Source organism: Anser brachyrhynchus (genome assembly GCF_964034855.1).
Source record: "Anser brachyrhynchus genome assembly, chromosome: 8".
NCBI classification, from domain to species: Eukaryota; Metazoa; Chordata; class Aves; order Anseriformes; family Anatidae; genus Anser; species Anser brachyrhynchus.
The window spans coordinates 4,038,805-4,060,511 of record NC_137702.1 but is presented as its reverse complement, the minus strand read 5'-3'; the positions used below and the strand labels follow the sequence as shown (position 1 = coordinate 4,060,511).

Below are 21,707 nucleotides of genomic sequence, written 5' to 3'. Positions count from 1 at the left end.
AAACATAAGCAGTTCTTGTGGCAAACAAGAGTGGAGGGAGAACTGGCTGGTGAAAGGTAATTCCCTTCTGAGGCTTTCAATATTTTATCCATAGCTGGAGTGGAAGGCCTAATAGTTCTTTTTTTTTTTTTTTTTTCTTTTTCAGCACAATATTCTGATATGCTCAGTTTCAGCTGTATTGAAAAATGTTTGGTGAGGCTTAAGTCCTTCAGTTTCATACTATGCTGTTTGTCCTTATCTAAATACAGTCAAAAACAAAGTGATTCAATGTAACTTTCAGCAGGAAATTGAGGTTTTTTAGTTTGGTAGGTTAGAAAAAATTTTTACCTCAGAAAGTTTCAGTGTTATTGAAGCAGTACTGTTCAATGGAAATCTATTGCTCATCAGAATATTTTTATCTAGATCTAAATGAAATATGATTAGTTGCTAAAGTACCAATTTTGTTTCAAATATTTTGTGGTGTTTTAAATCTTATTTATTTTTCTAGAAGTTGTGGCCTGGAACTTCTTATATGTTTAAGTCCATTTACTTCGCTTCTGTAATTTTGTTTCTGTAATCTCTTGCTTTTCTTGTTACCTCAGAAGAATTAGCTCTGGATCCAGCGTTTTGTTTTGACAAGCTGCAGAAAGGAATGTATGCAGCAAGGAAGACTGAGTTTTAGTGTCATAGTTGTAGATACGTTGAGTCCTTACTATTGAGACTGATTTAAAAATCAGTTTGTGTCAATTAGTATCCTAATTGACCAAATCATACGATGTATAGGTGCAAAAAAATGTGTTTACAACTATGGCAGTTGGCTGTTTTGTATTCTTGAAATGGATGTAATGATAAGCTGGTCTGAAATACAAATATTATTGTGCCAACAAGCTCTGAGAAAAATATTTTAAATTAGGTCCTTGTTTTTAAATTTTGTTTTTAAATTTAACATTGTATTAAAACAGGTGTTTGGTGTGTTCCAATGGACTCCTTCATAGTCACCTACACTTTTTTCTAATTGGACCATAGCATCAGATCTTTTGCTATAAATATGTATTAGTAAACATTTTTGCAATGGCTAAATCATGAATGTTTAATCAGAGAGTTTCTGTTTGTCTTCCTGTCTTCATACTGTGTGTACAGCAAAGTATTCATTAAAAAGTGGAGAATTGTTTGCAGCATCTCAAACCTCTTTAGAGTTTGGGATCAAAATCTCTATAAGACTACAGTCCAGAAATAGAAGATAAAAGAAAAAAGTTTACAAAATCCGTTCTGAAGAATTTATGCTATACGTATTTTGAGGATTATATACTGAGGATTACAGTTTTTGTAAAGGATATGGCTTGTATATTAGTACACATCAGGTTAGTTTGCAGGACAATAACATCCAGTGGGTGCCATCATTCTCATTCTTGAACAAATTCTGTCTTGAAAATAGCCTGTAGTAAGAGAGTAAGGAAAACAGCCCTTTTGCATCCTGCAGGCTAAACCAAAGCAGTGTGATGGACATCTTGTTTTCAGTGTTAATAACTTCTGATGCGCTGTTCGTATCTGCTTTTGGCTGGATGTAAAGTGCATTTTTGCTGGACAGGTCCCTGGAGTTTATGAAGGCTTTGAAGTTTTGAGTAAATAAGGTAAAGATAAAGAATTATTTAATACGTATGTCAGTAGAGATCATGTATGACTCCTCAATCAGTCCATCTGATACCTATTAAGGAAAGGTAAAAACCTAAAAGCCAAATAGATATGTCTTTCATTTTGACCTACTGTACCAATTTAAAAGAGTCTACAGATAAAAATGTGAGTATGGGAGGCCAGTCTTTTGGGACTGATCTCATAAAAAGAGATGAGCATTGTTTCAGCAAAACTAGAGGATTTATTGTTCAGTATCTAAAGTACTTTGTCATTGTGGAAGAGATCCAGAAGTATGAATGCTTAGCATTGATTGTTTTAATAAAATCTGTCCTAGAGTTTGTGTGATACACAGACTTGTTCTCAGTTTGTCTTCAGAACCTTCACAAAAATTTTAGTCTGCCTTAGATTATGAAAAATCACAACTAAATTAAAGATAAAAGTAACTTCTAAAAATAGTTACATTATTTTTGGTTAATAAAAACATTTTCGTATTCATATTCATATTCAAGTTTTCCTATTACTATTATTATTTGCTATCTGACTTAAATTAATCACAAATAGGAAGACTCCAGTAACTCTAAACACTAAAGCCATTGACAAAATTCCCCTGATTTCAGTAAAACCCAAAAGGCATATTCTGCAGAATGCATATTTTGCAGATGCATGTTTTCATAGTGATTAAAAAAATATCTAAACATGAAGCTCTTTAATTTTGTATTGTTCATGAAAATACATTTGCAACATATGCTGACGAATCAGTTTAATATTTCTTCGCTCTGAAGCATGAACAGTATTTTTAACTCCTTTCAGAAATTTTTATACAGTATTTTCTACTACAGGAATCTGCCTTTTAGATAACTCTATCCACAATTCTTAATATAAACTCCTGCACATCTCTGCTTGAGCAGTGAAAAATAAAGCGTAAGAAACATTACTTTTAGTTTTCTGTTGTTCCTCACAAATAAGCTCTGTGTATGACAGCTATGCTTCTATGTAGTCACAAGCCAGCTAAGATAAAGGGGTATAAGGAAAGATTTTTCCTTATAAGGAAAGACACTAAAATTTAGCCCTTAATTTTCTGATTATTTTAATAACTTTCAACCATGATAATACCAGGATAACCATGGCAACCCTGATAAGACAAAGCCCAACAGATTGATTTGATAATAGAATCTTGCAATGGTGACCTAAACCAGAAGGTGTTAATGAAATGTAGCATCCTAACCACAGCACTTGGCAGCATCTTTCACTTCTTAAAATCTTTGATTTTGAAAATATAAAATGTCCAGCAAACGTTTTTGCCAACTTCCTACAGTGTGGAGAAAGATTGTTGTTGTTTTTGTTTTGTTTTGTTTTATTTTTGTAGGATTGGCACCGTAGTCACCAAACTGCACATTGATCTGATTGAAAAATAATGGTCAAGAGAAACAAGACAAACCAAAGAACATTTCTTGTCATGCTGCTGCAGTTTGCTGGATGCAGGACAATGCAACACAAGAATGCAACCTAAGAGAAGAAGGAGAGGGCAGAATTTCCACTTCAGCCTGCCCTTAATTGATCTAAGCATAATAACATGCATGCTGAAGTTGGCTGTAGATCTGCCCCAAATCTGTAAGCAAGCTCCTGGCTCTTCTCTGGCATCTCCTGGTATAAATTCCTGCTGTGAGCTGAGTGCTTGTTGAATATGTCATCCTTCCTGCCCTGTCCTGCATGCAGAAGCTCCTCATAGTCAAGCACAGCTCCTCTTAGGGAGGGAGGAATCTCTCCTCATGAGGATGCTTCTGTCTGACACGGACAAGACAGCAGCAGCAGGCAAGACAACAAACTTGGCGTCTTTCCAGTCTCCTGCCAAGTTATTCAATTTTTCAACTCGTCCCCTGACAAAACCCATCATACAGTATATGCAAGATAAACTGTCAACAAATAAACATACCTGCTGTAGTGCCTTTCCTAGCAAGGGAGTCTTTTATTCTGTATGTTAGTGTACTGCCTAGGAGGTCAACAATAACCAAAGGTCAGCTTATAGTTGAAATAACACTTAAAGATTATGATGATAAACATGAACAAGAAATGATCTCGTGTCCTCATGCATCTGTAATAATAATTTAAAAAACCTCACACATTATATCAGCTATTTTATAGCTTTGTTTATTTTCTAAGTAGACTTATTATGATTTGCAGTAGCGGCGTGAGATATTTGGCAATTATTTGTGCGTGGAAAAGCACTGTTTTGTGAGGGTTGGCTTGCTCTTCTTTAAAATTGAATTTTAATTTTATTTTAATAGGAGTAATTGGAGCAGATGTGAAAGGACATAACCTGCCATGTGAAAACCAGCCAATTACATCACGAGTTGCTATGATCTGTGGAACATCTTCATGCCACATGGGGGTAGGTTGTATGCATAGTCCTAATTTGTACAGAATATAGTAACTAATGTGTTTGAAAGGAAAAATGACCTTTGTGCCTCTCACCCTTTTCTTTTGCCTTGATTTTTTTTTTCTGGTAACTCTATCTTTAACTTTGGATATTAATTATATATTACCATGCATTTACTATTAAGCAAGGACTTTAATAGTAGTAGAAATCAATACTGAAAAATGACATGAAAAGTAAAAACCGCGATGCTAGAGTGGCTTAAAGAGCAGGCTGAAATCTGAGCTTGAGTTATCTGTGACAAGCTTGTCACTAATGTGTTACAGAATAGTGTCTTTGGAGAAGGAATACATGTCTCCAGTCACAGCCCTTCTCCATCACCACTTCACTTAATCAATATAAATCGTTCTACCTCTGAAAGTTGCCATGATCTATAGAATTATGATCCGTATCATGACTAAAAAGAAAAACCTCGATAAGCAATTTTCACTTTGCTAATTTTTCTCAGTGAATTAATACAAAAGCTTTTTCTGAAATTGCAATTAAAATTTAGTGTCTGCTTTTGAAATTTATACCTTTTTAAAATGTATGAGTCTGAAAGCATTCCATTTAGATAAGTACCCTTTTCTGCCACATTTTTTATTTAAAACTCATTTTGCTCTTAAATTTAGACTGATTATAACTTGTTTTTTCCTAAATGAGCAAATGGCAGTGGGAGTGCTAGAGGCTTTAGAGAGGACTCACATGCTTCATGGAGAGAGATATCCAGTAGAGAAAAAGAAAGGAAGGCAATAATAAAATGTCAGGTTTAGCAGAATCTGTAAGTTGTCTTGGTAGTAACAGCATGTATTAAAATGGTCTTGTCACATGGATTGTAGTTCAACAAAGCATTTAAGCACATGATTGAACTTAAAGATATGAATAATCCCAGTATTGTGAAGTAGAGCATTTTTTAACAAAAGCTTAAATCCTGTACAACTATTGGAACATATTTGGGTTCCTTCCCAAGTAAGAGATTCAAACCTCTAACTCCACCACTCTTAGCTTACCCTGTCTCTGAAAAATCACATTGGTATCTCTGTGTCTATTGAGGTGTGGGTAAGGCACCCTGCAGATACCAGCTCTGGGGGAAAACATTGCCCTTCCAAACCTGCCTCTACTTTTGTTATTTCCACTTCTTTTGATGGAGGCTTCTACCCCTTCAGAATAATCTGTTTGTGTGAACTCTTCCTAACCTGTTTCATTTAGCTGAGTTAGTTTAAATCATTAAACTAAGCTGGGTTAATAGAGACATTACTGGGCTGCAATGAGCTAAGGAGCTCTCAGACAGTTTCCCAAAAAGGTCTGAGGGCAACGTTGAGCAGCTGGAAATGGGCCAGCTGGCTGTAACTTATTCCTTTAATATAACTCACCCTGGAGGAGGACATGTGTATGGTTATTTATTAATTTTTAATCTATGTATATCGGTAAGTTCCAATGTAGACCCAGTTCACAACTGCAGTTTGTTTCCTGTGCCAAAATGGAGCAAAGCATGTCAGTATAGAGACTTTAACAGCACCTTCTGTGTGTGTACTCCATGACAATGTTAGACGTGGCTCTGTTAGCTGTGCTAACGTAACAGAAGTGGCGTGATAAAGTCTGTGCTGATGTGAATCGATGTTCTGTTCTGTCATTAAAGCTAGCCCAAAGCCTGCATAGGCTACACGCCATAGGCAAGGTAGAACCTTTTAAGGCTCTTAATGGTTTGAATGCAAGCTTGGGGATAGATGCTTGTGCAGTTTGGGGTTTATTTAAATATAACTACTCAGCATTTTGTAATCATTTCCTTCACTGCCTTCTTTCACTCTACTGATCAGAGGTATAGCAATCTCTAGCCAACAGACAATAAGCCAATTCTGAACTTCTCTGGATTTAATCTATGAAAAGGTTTTGGTTTACTGCTCTTTTATCTGTTACCTGCATATACTGTATGAAATAAATGTGGAGCACACAGAGCAGTTGTATTTGTGTTTTAATGAGACCTATACGCAGCTGCATTTGGCTGGAATTAGCTGTTCCTTTTTTTAATTAGGGCTATAAAATGAAAGTATATTATACTTGTGTTTTGATAGAAATATATATTTTCTCTCCCCATGTGCACCGAGGGACCCTCAGGGCTACAGAGATTAATCATCGAGTTTAATTTAATGCAGTGGGAGAGAGACCTGTGTGGTCAGGCGGGCATTAAAAAGTGCCTTTGATCTGCCTCAGGTGCACTGAGCCCCAGTGAGCCAGCAACAATAATACCTTTGTGAGATGATCAGAGAAGAGAGAGGGAGAAAATGGCCTGTGTGGAAACTCAAGGCCGTCCTTTGTTGTGGTTCTGGCAAACGCAAGAGCCAACTGTCAGGAGAAATTCAGAAAACAGAAAGCAGGGTGAAAGTACGGTTGGATTTCTTTCAAGGGATCGTAACAGGAAACTGTTCAAAATCATCTGCTCTGCCTCCCCCCCTTCCTCCCCTTGGTGGGGGCAGGGGTGCTGCTGCTGCTCGGGGTGTCTTGGTACAGCATTTCCCTTCTCTAGCCCTCATACTCCATGAGTCACAGAGCAGGTATTGCTCGAGCGTGGCATTTGCTTTAAACTTTTAAGAGAAATAACTCCGTGACCCAGTTTTCATTACCTCAAGGACTCTGGAGATCTTGAACAAAAGACTTTGCTAATCATGCCTTTGATATTTTAGAGAGTACAAATGTGGAACCTAATTTTACTCCTGGCTGTAATAGTTTAATTTGTGGTAGAACTATCGTTTTTAAGTGAGGATACGCTTTTGGAATTAACCACTGACAGTTTGGGGTGATCAGACACACGCAAAGCATTGTGTTTCTGTTGAGATACTTGACTAGCTCATGAAAAAGGCAAAAAGCATGTTGTAATTAGGTTACTGATCCCCGTCCAGGTCCGAGCTGGTAGTTGCTGAAAGTCACTGCCACCTCGGGGCTTCATCCATTATCCATGAGAGGGGAAAAAAAAAAAAAAAAAAAAAAAAAAAGATGGTCTGTGGAATATTTTTGGGCAGTTATTCATTCTGCGTGATTCTCTGCTGCCTCCTTTGCCCTAGCAAAAAGTCATCAGTGAAATTTTGCATTTGGAATGGCAAATAAGCTGTCCTTTTACTTTTGAAGGTCCGTCCCTTAGTTTAGGGCTGGGATTCATTTGCTGTGGCTTTGATCTCAGTGAACAGCGTAGGTATTCCTTTCAAGTGAGGGACACTCAGTGGCCGGCTTTTCTGAGTGGGCTGCTGCAGGTCACTGTACTTTGTAGAAAGGGTCTCTGAACTCCAGCACCCACATTTCAGTGTTGGAACTTTTAGGAGACTTTGCTTGTGTAGCCATGGTGACAACCCAAAATACGTGAGTCGTTTCTCACAGTGAAACAGCAGCAGGTTTGAGGCATTGAAATAGAAGCTTGTATGTTATTCCCAAGTAGTGGTTTGCATCGGTCTAACAGACATGCCTTAACTGCTGGGAATAAGGCAGTTGGTTTCCCTAAAAGCCTGTCTTCCTGCCAGTGTCTTATGTGTCTGATATTTTAACGTTTTCAGAAATCCTTTGTTTTCTTCTGAAACCTTTGTGTGATCAGAGGGATTTCGGTACAGACATCTGTATTATCATGTCCCACTCCTAAACAGAAACATGCTTGCCCTTTTGCAGATGTGTAAAACCATGAAGAATTGAGTTAACTCTTGCAAACAGCAAAAGAGTAATACAAACAAGGGTACCCTTACCAGAAATTTCCTAGTCTTCCTCGCAGCAAATAACCCAGCAGTGTTGCTGCTTCTTACTGGTATATAAATCTAGTGATTTCCCATACATGCTATTAGAATAGCACTCTTCTCATGGACACTAAATTGACATTATAACACCTTTTTTTTTCCCCTCAAAGTAAAATGTTTCATGAGACTAACCTTTCTGAGACTACAGGTTTGAGTAAGCTATGTTACACCTAGCAGACTGGGACCAATCTGGGTTTGAAGATTTTGAAAGGAGTTTTAAGTAAATTTTTTCCCAAAACTAATTTTGTAAGTGTACTGATTATGTGCTATGTATGCATATTGAATAAAGTAGAAAGAGATCCACCTAAAATATCCCTGGTCATAAAACATGTATAACTTTTATTTCTGCCTATGCCATGGTGAGTTAGGTGCAGTGAGAGATCAGTGTTCTGCTTTGCACTTGTTGCAGAACAGTTGTTCCCTTTTGAAAATATTTGTCATTCCTGCCCGAACACCTCTTTGGATTCACAGCTGAAGGAAGTAGCCAGAGCAGCTTCTAACGGGAACATTGTCTGGCCTCATTTCAGCTTACTGAGGGAGAGGGAGATCTGAATTTGCTGGCATTTTCAGTCCCAAATATACCATGTTTGTGTTCTGTACTGTTCAGGGTCTCTGTTTGTTTTTTTCCATCTTCACTTGCTGATGTGGTCTGTATGCTTCTTCAGCCATTCCTTTTTCTTCAGCAGCAATCTATGCAAAACTTCCTTTTGGGGACTGTCAGGTCATCTTTTGATTTAGATGCAGTCTCTTCCTTTGCATCTTTCTGCTACTCCTGTGATCCTTGTCATTGTGAACTGAGTCACCTGGCTTGGTGCACAATGCTTTTTTTCCCCTGGTGGTAATGTGCATGTGGTTTGAAGCTTATAATTTAGTCATTTTTAAAATTTGAGAAGCACAAGTAATTTACTTCCTATCTTGCCAGATTCACTACATAATCTAAGAGACAGAGCTTGAGCAACTACACAAAGAGCAAAATGGGCAGCTCATTTTGCTGTTGCTGTGCTTACTATGGATTATTTTAGGAAGAATATCCCATACTCTCTTTTACCAAGCCTGACTAGTCTTTGCCTGTTTTCTGCTAAAGGAACCTCAGTCCAATTTGCTTATTCTAAATTTGTTCATTTGATTCTCGTGATGACTGGCAAACACAATAGAGCTTCATTGCTCCACAATATCCGCCCAAGCTGCCAGCTTTGTTCACACAAATAGAGTGCAAAGCACGTTTCCACCCCCAAAGCATGCACAGTACGTGTCCTTTGCAGTACATCCTGGAGTGGAGGCTGCAGAGACATGCTGGCTCAAAGTGTTCTCATAGCCTGATCTCTGTAATCTCGGTGGGAGCCAGACCAGCAAGTGGATTCAGTATATTTTGGCTCCGATACCCGAGTCTCCTCTTCAGAACATGCCACGTTGTTAAAGCAGCAGACTTTTGAGTAATTACTACACAGGGACTCCTCAGCTGCTTGAAATCAGCTGTGATGAGAGGAAAACTCGCGGAGACGAAGCAGCCTGGTACTTGCTTTGCCAGCTATGTTTAATGCAGTCGGGTGGCACTGAGCGATGGGTTTCTGGCGAGGGGGTTGGAGGCTGCGTGCGGCGCTCCAGCCTCGCGCCCTGCAGTCACCGCTGCACATGCGGCCCTGACGTGAAACGTGCGGTCTCCGAGGGGACAGGGCCAGCAGCCCTCGGCAGCGAAGCTGAGTGCCAACTGGCTGCGACCCAGGGTTTAGCAAAGGCAGCAATTTGTCCTGCTGCTGACCAGGGGAAAGGGGCTGGCTTTGGGAGGGTAAGGAGTGGGGAGAGAGGGATGGAACGCGGTAGGAAAAAACTGAAAACAAAAGCAAAGCTTTGGAAGCAGAGACTGCCTAGAGAAGTTTTTGAAATGACCTGTGCAAGCCTTCTGAAATTGATAAGCGCTTGCCCTCTTGCTTTTTTAATATTCCCCTCTTCCGTAAGGCCGGTTCTGCACATGTGAATCACAGAGCCTGTGTCTTTCAAACGGGAGAAATAAATTAGTGTCACAGGAACCTCTCCCTTACTCTGTCCTCTTTCAGTTCAGTTCTGCTGGCTTCTATATTGTATTTGGCAGCGGTCACAGTGCTGACTTCCCAGCTAATGAAGACGTTTTACATTCAGGGAGGGCTGCATGAAATGAAAACCACATTTTCTTCACGACTGTTGTTACAGGTTGCCCATCCTTTCTGTACACAAATTCAGCCTTCTGAGGAAAAGGTCACGGAGCCTTTTCAGCCTATGGCCTTCGAAGGGTTACACATCCATAAAAATGCCGCCGCCTCCTACTTGTCCCTCAAAGAAGTCCTCCACACCCTTTTTTAATGAGACTCTCTTGTTCCATTTTCTAGCATCCTTGGTTTGAAAAAGAAACAAACAGAGCTGTAATATCCCCTTCGCTGGCATTAATTTGACATTGTACGCTTTGTTTGCTTTGTTTTGTTTTTAAAAGGCGAGAAGTAAAATATTTCTGCTAGCAGGGCATATAAAAGATTGTTGCTTTTCTGACCTCCTTATTATATTAATAAAAGCTAGGAAGAATTCAGTAGTGGTGGGACATCATGTGCAGGCAGCCTCCAAAACCCAAAGCACTTACTTGCAGAACTAGTAAACCACAAAGCTTAAGATCTTGAAATGTAAATAGGAAGTTGGAGAGTTTACTTCAGAGCCAGCAGTGGTGAGTCTGTATAATGTTTATTTCTGCTTGCCTCCCAGCCTTTTCTAAAGCTTGGCGGAGATGAAAGGAAGGTTTTCTCAGTAAATGGGTTATTAAAAGTTTTTGTTATGACCAAGATTCCTTTGTTCCTGGTCTGACATAATTCAAAGCTCAGGTATGCGTTGGTGACTGGGAGAATGGGATGTTCCTATTTAGTGTGTACCTGCCAGAGATATCCAAGTTTTCCATTCCATCACTTTGCAGGTAATCAACCTGTTGATGGGAATGTAGCTGAAAGCAGTACAGTCACTGTATTGTACGGACACTAAGTAACGCTTAGTAACATTCCCAGAAAACTGCAGTCAACTCTCCTTCCCTTTAGTGAACAGATCATTCGAGTTCAAAGACTCAAAGAATAGATGTGGATAGAGTGAACGCTTTGAAAAATGTTCTGTTTGGAGACTATATGAAGACTGATATTCTACAGACATCTCATACTCTACAGACATCAGTGAAAATGCTTGCTTTGAAAATTCCAGCAGACACAGTGGTTTTCATACTGCGGTTAACTGCAAACTACCCTGTGTGACACCCAGCCGTATATTAGGGTATTTGATTTATAACACGAAGCCTTTCTGCAGTGTCTTCTCTTCGGTGGTCTCAGGGTTCTTTGCAACAATGAATGAAAGGGGTAAGAGAGACAGAACTGTTATTCCGGTTTTATTAGGTGCGAGACTGAGGCACTTTGTAGTTTAGTAGATTTTTAATTGCTATGTCTTTACTTTTACAAACTGCACCTATCCAGTGCTTTGGGACTGCAGGACATCTGAGTGAGAAATTTTGCTGTGTATGTTTGAGCATGCAAGACACTTCCCTGTTCTGAAACGACAGTGTTTACACACTACAGACAATGCTATGTTCCACTGTATGATAAATGCACAAACCAGAGATGTTTTCTTCCTTCCTTGGATTTTCTGATCCATTTGATAAAAGCACAATGGATGTAAAGGCTTATGTTGGGCTTCCTCCAGGTCTGACTGCTAATAGGGCTCATCACCTTTTCATCCCTACTTGTTCCATGCTTTTCCTTAGAAAGCATGAGCAAGAGACTGGAATTCATACCTACTTCTGTTGACACTGGTAAGGTTTGTCTGGTCTGTCTGCCAGAAATACTCTGCTGTCTGACTTGGCCTCTCTACTGCAAGTACTATGGGATTGTAGGTTACCTGTTAGTAGACCTGGCTCTAGAGGCTAGCACCTTGTACCTTGAACTATAACTCTTGTATATTTTAATAGGGGTTTTGTTTGCTCTGTTGGAGGAAGGAAATTAGATTCTGGAATCTGTAGCAAGGAACATTACAAAATTTTGTTGCTTCATTGATGTATAGATACCATAGGATTGTAGGGGATAGGATAAAACAACTTAATTCTGTTTGATTCTTCATATACTAGTATTCTTGTTTATGTTCACAGCAGTCCAGCAGCAGCAGCAGCAGCCCTCCTTTGTAACAAGATTTTCCTGTTTCGTTTTCTATGTTCTTCAAGTGATGATACCAGATTTGACAGGTACATCTCATTGATGCTGCCAGCTAACCAATTTTGATTCTTCCCCCCCTTGACCAAAAAGAAGGTATTAACCTGAAGCCCACAGGTCTCAGCCAAACCTGAGTGCCTTACTGGCGTGCTCTGTTACTAGGAGAGCTGGGTAGGTGATTTTCTTCAGATCACAAGCATCCTTATATATAATGAATGGTCTTTCCAGTTGACTTGTTTACCTTGTTTTTGTGAGTAGGCATGAATTTATTAAGCGGCCTGCTTATTTGGTGTGTCTAGATCTCATGGTGAACCAAAAGAACAGGTGATGTCTTTTGCTCATACTAACCCTTTTATCATAAGAACTTAGCTGGACTGTAAAGGAATAACTAAGCTTCAGATGAAATGAAAGATTATAAATGATATCCTTGGTCATCAGTTAGGATGTCTCTGGGCCCTGAAACAATTAAATAGAATTTTCAAGGGAATACAATAGTTGTATGAAAAGCAGCTTCATTGTTTTCTGTTGGTTTTAAAATTTTGGAGGTAGCAGTACTTGCAGTGAGTAGGGTGGGATTTCATGTCAGAATCCCAAATATTGTTTAGTATTGTTGGTTTGCTTTATGATTCGGCCAGACTGTTTCCTTTCTGCAGTTCATCCACTTACAGCATGAGCTTCAAACTGACGTTGTGCAGACAGATATTTTGGTAATGTGTGTTATGTCAGTGCCAGGTATTAAGGACTCCCTGGGCCAAGGTGGCATAAGATATAACAGTATTTCTAGATATCTTTTTACTTTTCTGAACAGCAACAATTTCCCCAGTCAGGCAAACTTCATCAGTATTTGGACAGTAGGTGTTCTAGTAGGGTTTTGGTTTTTTTTTTTTTTTCCCCACTTTTATTCAGCCTCTCATGAAGCAGTAGTTATTCATCCAAGTTTCCTGTTGCTGCTCCATCTCTTTTGGGGTGAGGATCTTAGATGTGGCAAGGTTTATTAGGAAGAAAGTAAATCTCTTTTCATACAATCATTCTGGAAGCAAAATGAGGAGAAGCTAGCTGCTGCTTTTCTCCCAGTGTCAGCTGGGAATCACAGTTTATGCTGAGTTCATTGTTTATAACTGTGGGTGAAGGCCTGAGGTCCTCTCCCAGTGTTTATTCTGTCCTTGGGAGTTTGTCTCAGTAAGTAAAGGCTGAATAAACACCAAGTAAGGTTCTCAGGATTTACCCATTTAGCTATTCAAATAAAAGCATGTTTAAAATAGTGTGTGATGGCATATCCCATGTAATGTAAATCTGCTTCCATTAACTCAGGGGTATTGCAGAAGTTTTGTTTTACCTGTAAGTTTTATATTATTGTTGGTAGTGGCCTTCAGTAATATAGAAGGAATACTTATATAATAGTGAAAAAGAAAAAAAAAATCTTTAAAATGGACTGCCTTTTGCAATAAATAAGAAATGTCTTAAGGTACATGGGAAGGGCATCCAGAGTAGGGAAATAAACCAGACCTCATTTGAAAAGATTTTTTTCCTTGATGTTTTGTACTAACTGCAGTAAGAACTGCATTTTTTGTAGAATAATTCACCCCCATAAGTAATGAAGTAAGGAGTGATACATCTGTGCAAGAAAACTTGAGCTACCTGCTCAATGCCACACCTGCGATTGGTTTCCCACTCTTCCCTTAATTTCTGTTACATCATCTACAAAGCACCAAGTTCTTCAGGATTGTCACCATCTGATAGAATGAGCTGACCAAAGTGGGCTATCGAGATTTGGACTACTTAACATGCATGTTAGAGATGACAATGAAAATACTTTTCAAGAGAAGACAAAGGTCTTATGGCACAATGTACAGGAAAAGATATGAAACGGGATAGCCCGTATCTGCCTGCAATTTGAGACAATTCTGCCATCAGCTCTTCGGGAAAAGGTCAGCGCTCAAAAACTCTCTTATGGAAAATCTGTGTTTGTATGCTGGCCCGGCATGTCATGCTGCTGTCCTCCAGCCACAGTGACAAGGAGTGGGCCTGCCTTGCACTACACCAGTACTTCTCAGTGGATTTTTAGGTATTATTTGGAAGTGGAGTTGTTTTTGTATCTGGCGCATGAGGTGCAGCAACCACCAGTATTTTTGTGATAGCTGTTCCATGTGCATGTTTCCTAACCTTTCAGGTTGGAGTGAGCTCTTGGTAGTCTCATAAATCAAGGTAGTGCTGCAAATCTTATCTGTGGCATGTTTCTTTAGGAACCAGAACTGAAGCTGGAAGACTGTGAGCTGAAAGAATAGTACAGGGACACTTCAAAAACTCCAAGACTTGCATGCTTACCCTGTTCCTGTGGTTTTCCCTAAGCCATCTGTTACTGGCCATTGTTGACAACAGGTTAGTGGGCTATATGGATCCTTTGGTTCGACTTTTTCTTTTGTTACAACATTGAGAAGAGCTAGTTCATATTGTGATGAACTTTCAGGGATTTAATTTACCATAACAGCAAATTGTAGTGTTATAAAGTGAATATATAAAATGGTCTGCAATTAGTTATCTGTGCTGAAAGATTTATAATCTTCACATAAACTGGCATTTTGTGACAGTGAGTATCTATCATTGGAAGAGAAGTAAAAATAAATGGGTGGTATAAATTTCCAGCTCATTTGAAGCCCTATATCCCCAGTGAGCTATTGTTATGAGAGGCATCGAAGTAACTGCTGTGAGTCATGGAGCAGCATTGCTTTAGAAGAGTACATAATAGCATTTCAGCACAGGACACAAGCAGAAGCTATCATGTAACCAGACAACCTTTCAGTCCATTTATCAAAACACTTCTAGTTCCCATTTCAAGGAAGGCGACATAGTAAATATGAGCCAAAAAAAAAAGAAAAAAAGGTTAATCTGTATATCTGTATCCAGACATTTCATGAAGTAAAACAATAAAACAAATCAGTGCATTACTGGTAGTGTTTTAAGTGCTTAGCAAAAAAACTTCTGAATCCATCAGGAAAGTGTTTGTGGTTTTTTTTTTTTTTTCTGTTTTGGACCTTAAAAACAATTTAACAGATTAAAGCTTTTATCTATTTATTTATTTATTTTCCTCCAATTTATATGAGAAACCTTGGAATTTGGGAAACTTAAAGAATGATACGCTACTGTGTGCCTGTTGTGTACATACCCAAGCTGAAACATAAGATATGCTTATTGTTAGTGGATACTGGTAAAGGGCGGAATTAAATGTATATGAGCATTCAGGCCTGGAACAATCAGAATTCATCTAGTTTAAAGGTTTTGTTTCAAAGCTGAACGTACGGTTAGAGTCCCTGATAAGGCATTAAAAGTTCTTGCATCTTTGATTTAGGCAGATGGAAATGGTGAACCTTGAATGAGTCTGGAATGATTACCCATGAATTCATTCTTATTAAACTTCTTCCAGAGCTGAGACTCTCAAGTTGTCCCAGGCTTGGCTCCAAGTTTGCTTCCTGGAATAAACACAGAAGGTTAACCTCACACATAAGGAATAAAAATTTACAGGGGTGCAAATTTTCTGTCGAGGACAACAGCGTTGTTCTTGCGTGTCTGAGGCGACCCAGTGCAGAGACAGTTCTAGGTTAGGCTGCTGTGCTCATACTTCTCTCACAATGTTCCCGTTGTGATCTTCTGGAGACCTATCTCATATATATGACTCTGAACGACCTATTAATTTGAAACTATTCTCTCCTTGTACTGCTACAGAAGCCGTTTGATCAGCTGGCTCCAGCCCCTCTCTGGGGTCAGTTCTCAGTCTTGGGACAAGTGTCTCAACCAACAGCCTGTTCCCTGTAAAACTTCTTTGTACAAATAAAATAGCATCTTTCTTCTACAAAGAAAAGTTGCATCTAGCCCTCCAACACCTTTTTAGTTTATTATATCTTTATAGAAGATCATCTGTTGAATCACAGCCTCCAGTTTGTTGTTCTCAGGGAACCTTTTCTGCTGTCTTAGCCTTTTGCCTCTTGCTCAGTTCCAAGGACAGACCTTACTGCCCTTATCTTCTGTTCATGGATTTCAGCTCTACCTGAATAGCATTCATGACTTGCCTCTTTATAACAGGAATCTCAGGATCTGACTTCCAAAGTAATAGTGCCTAATTCCAAGCTGCCATCATCTTCCACCACATGTGAAGTTAGTGACCCCGAGTTTTGTAGTGCCTCATGGGTACATCGCCCACAGGAATGCACATGTGAGTCTGCTGCTCACAGTGGGTCAGTAAAATCATCACTGAGCCATCAGGAGTCAGCTAGCAGAAATCTGCCAGCTCTCTGCAGATCTTGTAGAAGGTTGAGAAGTTTGTATTTATTCCTAAACAATTTTTATTTTTCCTCCTCTTTGATTGCTTGTCTCACAAAGTGCCAACAGGTAAGAAGTAATGTGATACAGCTTTTCCAGCCTGTGCTTTGAAGAAGCCAACTACCAGACACTCGGGTCTTGTTACAGCTCCCATCTTTTGCAAACTGCTGGCAAATTTCAGCAAACAATTGACACTGGACTGGAGGAGCACGTTGTTCAAACGTGGTCCTCTTGGCTTCAGTTGCCAGAGCATTCCTGGGTAAAAGGAAGATGCGGTGGCTAAGAGATCCACTGCACCTCCTGACACTGCCTTGCATATTTTTTCCATGGTGCACCATTTGCTTTTAAATAGTGGGTTGAGGATCACAATGTGCTTGTGATATCTCTATTCCTGCTCGCAATGCCTTTATTATGGCATAGAGAGGAGAATATATTTGTAAGCTGCCTGTATTTTTATCACAAAGTACGTGGGGGGACAGTCTCCTTACACAGAGCTTGAAGAAGGATTTGTTTGAATGGGAAGGAGCTGCAAAGACCTTGCTGGTAGCCTTGTGAAAGTTCAGTAGTTAAGAATTGTACGTGTTTGGATTTCAGTATTGTTTCTGAACTGGAGCACCCACTCTGTTTTGTCCTTGTGAGGGGAAAATATAACTGGGAAGGTTTAATGCAGCCCTAAATGTAGCGAGCCAAGCTTAACTTTCTTATAACTGAGTTGCCTTGCTCAGATCAGGTGGGCAATGTATAGTGAAAATAAGATGATATATACTCACCCTATTGGGTTTAATCATGCTTGAATATTTTTTTCTCTCTCTGTCTCTCATTTAACTAACATCCTCTCTTGGCTGAAAACTAAATTTATAAAAGCACATTTTCTGGCAGAGAAATGATACTTTATCAACATTTCACCACTTTAAAAAAATAATAAGGCAAATGAAAAGCATTTTATTTCCAATATCATTTTATTCTTTTTTTTCCCCTACTTTTGTATTTTTCCCACTTTTATATATACTGTTTCAACCTTGAGTTTTGGAGTGGAAAGAGAAGTTGTCAAAAGTTTACAGCAGGAGAGGTAGGTATCATTCTTGCACTGTATTTCCCCCTCAGGAAAATGGTAGAATTTTATAATGTGAAAAATATTACTCTATTTAAAACAGATCTCAGTTGTCCAGGTTTCCTGGTTAATATTGGACAATTCTCTGAAGGGTGATATCATTGCAAGCTTCTTTTATAAGATTCATAGTTAAAAAAAAGAAAGAGAAATTATTTTAAAATCAGCATAGACAAAGCAATTGACTTTTTTGTAATCAAGTTTTTAAGAGCATGGACATGTGAAGAAATGAACTGAATAATCTGTAGCCTGTATTTGCACGATGTTGGCGACTGCAGTAGCACTCCTGGCCCTGGTTTCCTCTGGAATGTGCAAGGTTGCTGGGATTTGTCCCGTGATACGCTGCAGAAAGACGATGAGTAGAGGTGGTTTTTGCCAGGCAACTGACCTCCTATTTTTGTCCATAATCATTTCTTCATGTGGCCGTACCCTAAGAGGTACTGATACCACACTTACCATTGGCTGAAAACTGATGCGGCATATTGAGAAAAACATGAAATACCCAGAGTCAGCTCAGCTGAAGAGGCTGGATCTGGCTGGTATCTAAAATTGGGCTGCCCTGTAGAGAAGTCTGTTACTCTGTTAAAGAGTACAGTGAGTTATTTTAGCCCCGCAGCATCCTTTGTCAGAAGGTTTTCTCAGAAACACAACTTCAGACTGGCTTCTGGTGGCAGACCTCCAGAAACGCTGCTTATACAAGTGCAGCCTGTGACCTCTTACATTCCCAGCTCTTGGCAAGGGCCTGATCTCTTGCATTTGAAAAGGTAAAAGAAAATATAGCTGAATAAAACAACTGTAATTTAAATTTTGGGTAAGTGAGGGAAACGATTACTATCAGTTGTAAGTAACATTTTAGTTGGTGTGTTTAACTGGTTTATGAACCAGGTTCCTCTGGTTGGGGGGGGGACCCCAAACCCTGCCTTATAGTTTCTGCTGATGGATTAGTTTTAAACAGTAAATGTAGGAGTGTGTAGTCATCTCCCTTGATTTAGGAGCATGTCTAATAAAGTTATGTCCAGTTCTCAGCTTCTGAAGTGTGTGTACGGCGGTTGTATGAAGTTCTTACAGACAAAGCTCTGACTGCAGGAGCTGTCTTTAGGAACTCATTTATTCCCTACATTTTAGGAAATAAGGAACATGGGCAGACAAATTCCTTTCTTCTTTCTTACCTAACTACAGTGTCCTTCATTTGAAGAGGGGTCTCTTACCTGTATGGACATATGCTAGCTTTCCTAGTTATAGACACTTGAAGGCTAGGGCCGACAGACTTCCTAGGGGTAGGTGCCCAAGTCTGTATTTGGATACCTAACCAACGGGCTTCACGTTCTGTATTCCTGAGCCAGAAGTCAATGGGAAATGTGGCATTTTGAAAATCAGACTACATATGAGTGTCTAACTACAAGTGTTAGCCTAGATCTTCAAGCACTGTAAATTGGCATAGCTCTGTGGAAGTTGATGGTTAATAAGCAGGTTTGAACAAGTTGAGGCTTTGGCTCCCAAGGCTAGAAGCCCAGGTCCAAATGACTTTCTCTTTGTACCTAAGAATATAAGTTAAGTACAAGTTGAAATAACCAACATTATTGTGATTCAACGCATTCTTTCATTAAAAATTATAAGATTAAAAAAAATCAAATACCTTTCCTTATTTGGCCTTGAATAGAAATCTCACGGTGGAAATGTTTAACAATCTCAGTGAAGTTTTCCTCTAATTAATTCTTGATAGATACAGAGCCAGGTTGAGCAGTACATTATCCCATTGCATAAGTCACCTGAAATATTTTCAGAGATGAGGCGGTCGAGTTGCCGTAGGAATGTGTTTTTTTTTTTTTCACTGGGTGTTAATCACATACCTTGTTTGGTGTGTAGTTTGTAGATCAGCCAATGTTCTGAGGAAAATTCAGAAAATCAGAACTATTTCTGTGTGCCTGTCATTCAACTTCTGCTGCTTTTCTTGTATGGGTTGCTATTTTGAGTAATAGCTCACAGTAGTCTCTATAAATTCATCTGCTTCTCCTACTCTAGGTTGTATTGTAAGTTTATTTGGGAAATAATTAAAGCAGGGATTGACCTGGAGTACTAGCTGCAAATTGTCATCAGAAATCTCAGATCCCAGTCTGCATTTTCAGGCAAACTTTGTGTATCTTTCTGATTCTAGTCATTTTTACTTAATGTGGGTTGTGTTTGGTTTGATTTTGTGAAACAAATTTGTGATGTTTAGTAATCATCCAGGTTACTTTGATAAACCCATGACATAGCCTTGGCAACTAATGATGGTGTCTATGTTCATCAAGGTATTTACGCAAGTGATTTCATGATATAAGCCAAAATACTTAAATTGTCAGTAAACAAATTCCCAAGATTGTCTGTGGTTGGATGTGTTCAGGCAGAATCCTTAAGTCCATGTTCTGTGTGCATGTGGTCTCCGCTCAAGTAACTTCCATGCTTTCAGTGGGTTAAAGTTAGCTCTGTGCAAAAATTGTTGTGGCATAGTCTTAATGTCATTGTAGAGCAACTCCATCCCTGTGGGCAGCCCACGGAATGCCAACCTGTCACAGGGAGGAGAGCTATGGGACGTGCCACCACAAGCTATGCAGCTACATAACAGAACGCTGATTGCCAGAGGGTGTAAGCTTGAAATATAATCAAATAAATTACTGCTGTTATATGACATATAGGAATCGGAATATTAATAAATTTTAATTTTCCTGAAACACATCTTTTGTGTTTCAAGACCTTATTTTCTTAAATATATTTTATAATCAGGCTAAAGATTGAATGCTGTTCTGTGTTTAATTACTGCTCATAATATGTATCATAGATTATCCCGAGTTGGAAGGGACCCCCAAGGATCATCGAGTCCAACTCCTGGCTCCACACAGGTCTATCCAAAAATTCAGACCATATGACTATATGTTTTAAGAAGTTGACTGAACTCATTGCAATCTCAACCAAGAGAATTGCCCCCAGAATAATGGGGATACCTAGTTTTAAACCCATTTAGTGCTTGAGAAATAATGCCAGGATGGCAATTGTAGAGTAGGCATCATTACTCTGAAAATACAACTGTACACCCCAACTCTGCCCAGTTAATATATGTCTCCAGAAAGTGCTGTTATTAAATCATACATTCAGTAGCTATCAATATGACCTGACTTTGAACCAGAAGCCTAGAAATGAAACATTCTTGGGTTTCCCTTTGAATTCTCTCTCTCCTTTTTTTTTTAATATGAATCTCTTTCATTCTTTGTCAGAGAGTTGTGGTCAAATAGCTATATAAGACCCATCTGTCAGCAGAAGCAAAATGATACAGATTTCTTAATACAGGATTTTATGCATCAGTGTAAACCCCCTGAATTGAATGAATATCAGCATTCTCAACCCACAGGCAGTCAGAAAGTTTGAAAGTTAAACATCTGCAAAGAAGTTAATGAAAGTATTTGACTTGTCAGTGATCAAAGTCCAGACATGCAAAGAGTATTTACTGGTTGGTGACTGATACAGTGCTATTCCTTGTACTCGCTTCGATTGTTATTTTCTTTCATACCTGCCTTAGCATAACAAAAGCAGCCGTTATTCTGAATTTCTGGCTATAGAAGTTGATAAGTGAAATGATTTTCAAACAAATTTTCTGACCTAGCTTCTCACTAGCAAATGGTTACTTTAAAGAAATTGCAACGGTAGCGTGAAGGCTTAATTTTGCTTTTAGATAGGTGAGTGTAAATCAAGAATAGTTCCACATAAATTTGATTTTATCTCTGTATGTCATACTGCAATTAAATAGAGAAGCTGATACGGATACTAGAATGTTGACAGATATCAGAGGCCCAATGGCCTTTTTATGAAGAAGAAATGAAAATGGAAGATGTGTATATATATAGCAGTGTACCCCCTTAATATAAAAGTTTATTTTTCAGGTAATAGCCACGTTCTCCAATAGTGGTGTTTTAAGGAATTTAACAGCAACAGAAGGTGTCATCTAAGGAAGAAAATAGTTCGAATTCATGCTCTCTCCAGTACGGCCTGTTTTATTTTATCTTGTCTCTGATTACCATTAACATTTACACAGAACTGAGGAGGAAACACAAGCATGTGCCTGATCGTTATGGCTAGTCTAGCAAAACAAAGCTAAATAAAACAAATCTCACATTGCAACTTGCTCACTTTATGGAATGGCTGTGTGCCTAGGTGATTCTCCTCTGTGAAGGTCTGCGTACTGTTCCACTCCTTGTCCCGAATGACAGTTCAGAAAGCTGAACTTATTTTGGATTAAATGCGCGGACTCCTTT

At 39.0% G+C, this 21,707-nt stretch overlaps 1 protein-coding gene across 28 annotated transcripts in view; it reads left to right on the top strand.

Moving 5' to 3' along the window:
* Window positions 1-21,707, top strand: part of FGGY (FGGY carbohydrate kinase domain containing) — a 305,771-nt gene that overhangs the window by 232,738 nt on the left and 51,326 nt on the right. For 26 of the 28 annotated variants that reach the window (XR_013954379.1, XM_080602612.1, XM_080602635.1 and 23 more), the window contains one exon: window positions 3,897-4,000. Coding sequence is in view for 27 of the 28 variants with exons in the window: in XM_080602612.1 (XP_080458738.1) it covers window positions 3,897-4,000 (104 nt within the window). In the remaining variant the exon portion in view is untranslated. Of the gene's footprint in view, window positions 1-2,508; window positions 2,533-3,002; window positions 3,223-3,896; window positions 4,001-21,707 lie in introns of those variants that run through there. The other 2 variants (XM_080602628.1, XM_080602629.1) reach the window with 2 other exon arrangements.